This window comes from Rhagoletis pomonella, unplaced genomic scaffold (assembly GCF_013731165.1).
Source record: "Rhagoletis pomonella isolate Grant_MI unplaced genomic scaffold, Rhpom_1.0 Rhpom_scaffold_00006, whole genome shotgun sequence".
Classification (NCBI taxonomy): Eukaryota; Metazoa; Arthropoda; class Insecta; order Diptera; family Tephritidae; genus Rhagoletis; species Rhagoletis pomonella.
The window spans coordinates 24,431,212-24,437,917 of record NW_023458560.1 but is presented as its reverse complement, the minus strand read 5'-3'; the positions used below and the strand labels follow the sequence as shown (position 1 = coordinate 24,437,917).

Genomic DNA, 6,706 nt, shown 5'->3' with positions numbered 1-6,706 from the left:
TGACTACAACATATATCTTCCATACATCTGATTGTTCAGATATGGGATTTTACTGTAAAACTCCTTTATTTGAACAGCTAAAACCGATAAATTTCGTAAGATATTTTATAAATAATAATACAAAGTCTACTGTGAAAATCGTCAAAATCTATGCTGTATAAGCTTTAGCTCCTATAGCACTGATTGTTAAGATACCAGTTTTTGCCATATATCTCCTTTATGTACGAAACTAAACCCAATAAATTGTGTTACCGGTTTACATACCGATCACATAGCGGTGAAATCACTTAGATTGGTGTCATATAAAGTATATCTTCCATACCTCTGATTGTTTAGATGCGATTTTTTATATAAGTATGTAACTCCTCTATCGATGTATGCAGATGTATTCAAAAGCAGTAATCTGTCAAAGTAAAGTTTGCAGATGTTCATGAAAGGTATGAGGCCTTCGGCATAGCCGAAGACAGCGCTGCTCTTACTTGTTTTTATTAACTTCATCATATATGAATTTAATTTTTTTCAACCTGAATAGTTGTCAAACTTTATGGAGTCCGCTGTAAATTTGAAGATGGAAACACCAAGACTGTAGAATTTACTAGTTTTTTCATACCTGCATACATAAAATTTAGTATACCCTTTAGTCTTACCCATATTCTTCTGCATCTCCTTATTCCCCCTTACGTTTATATTTACCTTCATCATCTTCTTCATATTCAGCATTTTCTCCATCTTCATCTTCATCTTCTCCTATCTTATTTAAAGTTATCTCTGTTTGTATTTGTATTGGTGTTTCATTTGAAACAATTAAAAAATAATAATAAAAGAGTACTTAAGAACTTAGGATGTTTTTTCTTTACGCAACAAATGCAAAAACAAATCTAATTGTGAAAGTAAATCTAAATATGCATGAGAATATTATACCGCATTAAACAATGAAGTCGCTTTACTAAAATGCTATAATTATTGCCATACGCTCATGACATAATTGTGCCAAATTTTCATATCTTTGTCTCATTATCTTTAATATGTTTTGTTTCAATAAACAAAACAATAAACCACCAATGCAAAAAAAAAACAATAAAAAAAAACACTTTAGAAAAATACCCACATTAACTCCTCCACCAAATACCCATTTGTATTCATAGCCAGCGCAAAGAGTGCGCTCTAAACGGTTTCATTACTTTCAATTAACTAACATAATAGCACAAAAATTCAATTACCACAATTACTGCTTTAATATCTCACGCTTACCAGTACTAGCGTACTAGCAGAAATCTACAGTACCAACATTTTGCTAAAATTTTAAGAAAATGTTTTATTTTTTGATTTTGCTGGGACTTGGGTTTTTCACTAATCATGTGGCAGGTTGGCTGGTTGGTTGGCAGCAACGGCAATGTTCAACTTCATTGTTTTATCTTTTTTTTCGTTTTTGCTTTTTGCCATTTATCGTTCGTTGTTGGCTGCCTAATTTTATAATGAGCCAACCTACGCATGTCACATTTCGCGCACGCGCATCGTCATTCTCGCTGTTATTACGGTTGCTGCTCCTGCTGCTGCTTTTGTTGCTATTTGATGTACTTGCTGCTGTCGTTGTTGTTGTTGATGTTGTTTCATGTAGTCGTCGCCTTCATTGTCACAATGCAAAACATGACAAGCAACAGCAGCGACTTGTTGCATGGCAGCATACAAATGACAGTTGGGTACACCAAAAGGAGGCAAAATGTTGGCAAATTATGTTAGGCAGAGTCATTGCTGTCCGTATGTTGGATATAAGGTAGAGCGTAGACACTTCTTTTGGAGGAATGAATACACAATTTTTGAACACAAAAAGACAGAAAGTTTTTCAACAAGTCATTCCTTATTGAAAATGTTAAAATTTTTTATAAGCTCAGACATATTTTGCCACATTTAATTTTTTCCCAGGTCAAGGTGGTTTAACTAGGATTTCAAAAAACCAAAAAGTCTTGACTCAAACTGACTGGTAAAAACATGGGCTAACAGTGGAATTCTGGACACTGTATTTCATCTCTCCGCAATTTCTCGAAATATAAACTTCTTTCCTAAGGCAATTGTCAATTCTAGCAATTCTGTATTTCGAAAGACTAATTGAAAGATCTGCTAGTGAAGAGGTCTTATCGTGTTTCTGTTTGTCATTAAGCAATAAGTTTTTGAAAAGTTAATCAAATCGGACTGCCTAGCCATTTAGTTATCGATATTTTTACACATTTTGTTATCGATATTTATCGATTTTTTTATCGATATTTTTATCGATATTTATCGATTTTTTTATCGATATCTATCGATTTTGTTATCGATATTTATCGATTTGGTTATCGATTTTGATATCAATATTTATCGATTTGTTATCGATATTTATCGATTTCGTTATCGATTTTGCTATCGATATTTTAATCGATTTTGTTATGGATATTTTTATCGATTTTGTTATGGTTATTTTTATCGATATTCTTATCGAGTTTCTAATAGATTTTGCTACCAATATTATTATCGATTTTGCTATCGAAATATTTATCGAATTTTTCATCGATTTTGTTATCGATATTTTAATCGGTTTTGTTACCGAAATTTTATTGGATGTTACTATCGACTTTGTTATCGAAAGAGTATAAATATAAAAATGAATGTAAAGAAAAACAGAATAACACAAATGTAATTAGAACGAACAGGGGTAGAGGTAGGGATCTAGATAGAAAAAAGACAAAAAATATAACCTTAAGCAAAAGCAGATGTATGTATGTATGTATGTATGTACATATGTATGTATGTATATTGGTTATGAGACGAAATAGATATATATGTAACGTAAGTTTCACTTCTCCTTCGATGCTACTGTAGTCGAAGATATCGCATATAAATATTGGTCCCGATTTGAGACAATTAAGGCGTGTCGCACAGGGGGCAAAGTTCAGATCCCTCTATGAAAACGTAAAATGACAGTCGGTTACACTGCAAACGGGACCAAAATTTATATGTGATATCTTCGACTTTAGTAGTATCGATTCTGGGAATGAAATGAAAAAAATAGTTTTAATTTTTTGCGTCTCCATAGAGGCATATGGCTTTTGACCCCTTTGTTCACTTGATTTTTTAAGGACCACCCTAATGTACATATACAAAGCTTGTAAAAATAAAATTAAATTCCTTTTTAAACCTTAAAAAATAAAAATTTTAAGAAAACTAATTGAATTCACTAAAATAAAATACATTAAAAAAGGTCCCAAAATTTAAATAAAAGTAAAAAAATTAGCTTTTTAAAGTAATATAATTTAAAAATTTAACTAATTAATTAATTATTAAAAACTTAACCCTTTTGCAAGCGCCAGATTAGCGGCTCCGATTGAAAAAATAGTTGCGTGAGGTATCTTGTACTTCCAAGAAAACAATACAACTTCCCGCTCGCCAAAATTTACAGTGAGTCTACTGTTAGCAAGTTACCAGGCTCAAGTAACCCAAGATCAGATCAAAAAGGGTATCCAGGAATTTATCCATCACTGAAAGTCCTCTGGCAGACCGTTTACGACCACAATCCCAAGAAGGAGTAGGGCGATATAGAGGCAAAGAGTAAGACTCAATCAGAGAAATCGAAAGACCCACAAAATTACATACATCAAAACTTTTCGAAAAAAAGCCTAAATAGAAATTGTTCAGTTCCGGAAGTTCCTTAAACTAAGCGAAAGGTCTGTATATTTATACATACATATAGTATACCGAAACGACCTGAAACAATAAAGAAAAGTTTTAGAAGGATTGGACAAAAGCCCTCACAGTTTTGAAAAAATATTCAACGTATCCCAAACAACACACACAACTTTCTAAAAAAAAAAAAACTTTAAAAAATCTAAAAACCCAGGCAGTTCTGGTAAGATTGGCACAACACATTTTAAATGAAATATGTTTGGGTAGAGAGACAAACTCAAAAATTTTGACGATCATAAAATTGGGGCACCATTTATGCCAAATTTAAGGCAAAATCTCAAACATCTGATTCGGCCTCCAGTCCCTTTATTTGTATCTGAAATATATACATAAGTGTAAATTTATTTATTTCCCTTTTGAAGAAGTCTCAAAAATAGTGTTTTATTTGTTTTTGATATAATAAATGAAAGGATCGTCTAAAACTTTTTCAAAAAAGTTGCATGTTTATAGATTTGCCAATGCTTTTCTGAAAGAGCGATGTACTCGTAGCTTTGAAGAATACGGCTCTGTTTATTTTAAAGTTACTAAGGGCCCAATTCACAGTGCCTAGTTAACTCACAATCGCCAGTTAACTACAGATTTTTGTACTGAGTTAATTACGCACAGTGAATTTGGCCCTAAGTGAGTGTGGTTCTAACCAAGGTTGGGGGAAAAATTGATTTTTTTTTTCTAAGCACTTAGTAGTGATGTTTGAAATACACATTATTGATATTTGAAATACACATATTGTGATAGTGGAATTTTAAATTTCGATTTAGTGCAATTTGCCCAACCGTGGTTCTAGCCTAGAGTCTCTACCGTAACATACTTTCATTTCATTACGATCTTCATTGTGAATTACTTTTTCTTTATCTGAGTTTCCAGCATACATACTATATATATATATGTAATCATATTGAAACATTGACAACAAATGGCACTTCGTAACACTTCACATTCGTCTCAGCTGATTTGCATGAAATATATGTACAATAGCACTCTTACCTGCGAGCTCAACTGTCTGCTGACATTTGAATTTTTTGTTTTTGTGTCATTTGTTTATCATTGGAAAAATGTCAAAAGCATGCAACGGCAAATGGGAGTGGCAACAGTCGGCAGTGGCTGCCATAAAATCAGACAACTGCAGCACATTGCACACAGCGTAGGTGTTTCCCATGCTTGTCATTTCATTTCAAAGCGCAATTGTTGCCTTTTATTAGCTCCATAAGGGTGTACTTTTTTTCCGAAGATCGTACCTTAGCTAATAATGTTGCCGTTGTTTTACGCATTGTTGTTTTATATTTCTTATTGCATGTTAGCTTTTGTTGTTGTTGTAAGCAAACATGCCCATCTGCGCTAAACGTTGCGCAGGTGGACGGAAGTTAAATGGTTAGCGTGCCAAATTTACGCCCAACGCCAGGCAATAAATTCGTAGTTGCTAATTTTATTGCTACACTCAGGCCGGCGTGGCCCACGAAGGCTGATGCGTATGCTGCTTGACTCGCATATGCTACCGGCAGCCAGTTTTGTGTGAATGAATGGCGTACTATGTATGCAAAGCGATAAGCGTGTGTGATATTTATTTTCACGACTTAGTTATACTTTATATTGAGGAGTGGATTATCCGTAGACAGATGGAAAGTACGTTTTTTTTTTGTACACATTAATGAATTTAAGTGCAATCCGACCATCTTGACGCTAATTTGAAAAACCCATACAACAAAAGTATTATTTGATTAGGACATATGTAGCGTTTTTTGAATTTCTCTTAAGTGAAATAAAAATAACAAAATAAAACAATTTTTATTTGAGTATCATTAGCAAGGGGTTATTTATTTATTTTTTTTTTCAAAATTGCCCTATACAGTCAAAGCTAGGCTCATTTCAAATATGGAGCGTTCCGCTACAATAAGGATATTTTTATTTTTTTTACGTAACGTTCTGTTATGAGATATAAGGAGTTATATGGAAGCACCTCGAAAATACTTCTCAAATTCAGATATTTTTTTGAAAATAAAACCAGACATATATAGGAACTTTTTCAATAAAAACCCAGAAAGATCGTACATATCGAGCCCTAACCGCCAAGAAGAGGTAAGCGACATTTTTATACATCTACATCTAGATGTAGGAACATCTCTGCACCAATAAGCAAATGTTATTAAAATGTCGCTAACGTATTTTTGGCGGTTAGCATTCGGTATCGTTAAGATATACATATGCACAATAAAATTTTAAAAACCGAATTTCCTAACCGTTTGTGGACCTCCGAAACGCAGCCGATTTTGGGAAATAGATTAACCCTTAAATACGGTTGTTGGTCTTGCATGAAATCAACGTAGAAAAAGAAAAATTCCTTACTAAAAACATGCCCTAGTTTCTAGTTATTGTGAAAGCTGCCAAATTATGTATTTAGTTTTATAAATTTTTATTTTTTATTTTAAAACAGTCTTTGGTGAAATCATATACATATATGTATTTTTATTACTTAACAATAAAGGTTGTGTGGTCTCACAGACCAACATCAGAAAATATGTGACATTTTTTAAGTAGTTAAGGGTTAATACCTGGGTTTAAAATCCGCACGATCTAATCAAAGGATAACAAACACTGTGGCTAAATGCATGTGGCTATGGAGCAAAATAAAAAATCTCTATGCAATTGCAATTTCGAAACAGGTTTTCTACATTATGTTTTTCTGTTTTTTTTGTTTCGTAGGAGAGGGAAATGCTTTATGCACTGGCCGGGGGCGCTAGTCTCTATACTACCTTCCCCGAGTGTGGGACTCCCACCGAAGCGTGTTGGGCTACCCACTAAAACCCAAACTCCCACCGCCCGCGCAAGAATCCCGCATCTGGCACCGCAATTCTGCATGTCTTCAGATGCAGGAGCGCGCTGTTAGAGCCTTGGGGCTGCTCTTTTGTAGGGGCGTTTCATTCGGGTGTCCTCAGTAGACAACCGTCCTCTCGTTTGCAGCGGAGTACGAATTTCACGTATCTCGCAACTGCTT

At 33.9% G+C, this 6,706-nt stretch overlaps 1 protein-coding gene across 1 annotated transcript in view; it reads right to left on the bottom strand.

Annotated features, from left to right (window-relative positions):
- LOC118741840 overlaps positions 1-1,015 on the bottom strand; it is a 150,501-nt gene extending 149,486 nt beyond the window's left edge. The window contains exons 1-3 of the mRNA XM_036473812.1: positions 973-1,015; positions 858-896; positions 694-768 (exon numbers count right to left, since the gene is read on the bottom strand). Coding sequence (XP_036329705.1) covers positions 694-768; positions 858-896; positions 973-1,015 — 157 coding nt within the window. The remainder of the gene's footprint in view (positions 1-693; positions 769-857; positions 897-972) is intronic.
- Between the last annotated feature and the right edge of the window lie 5,691 nt (positions 1,016-6,706).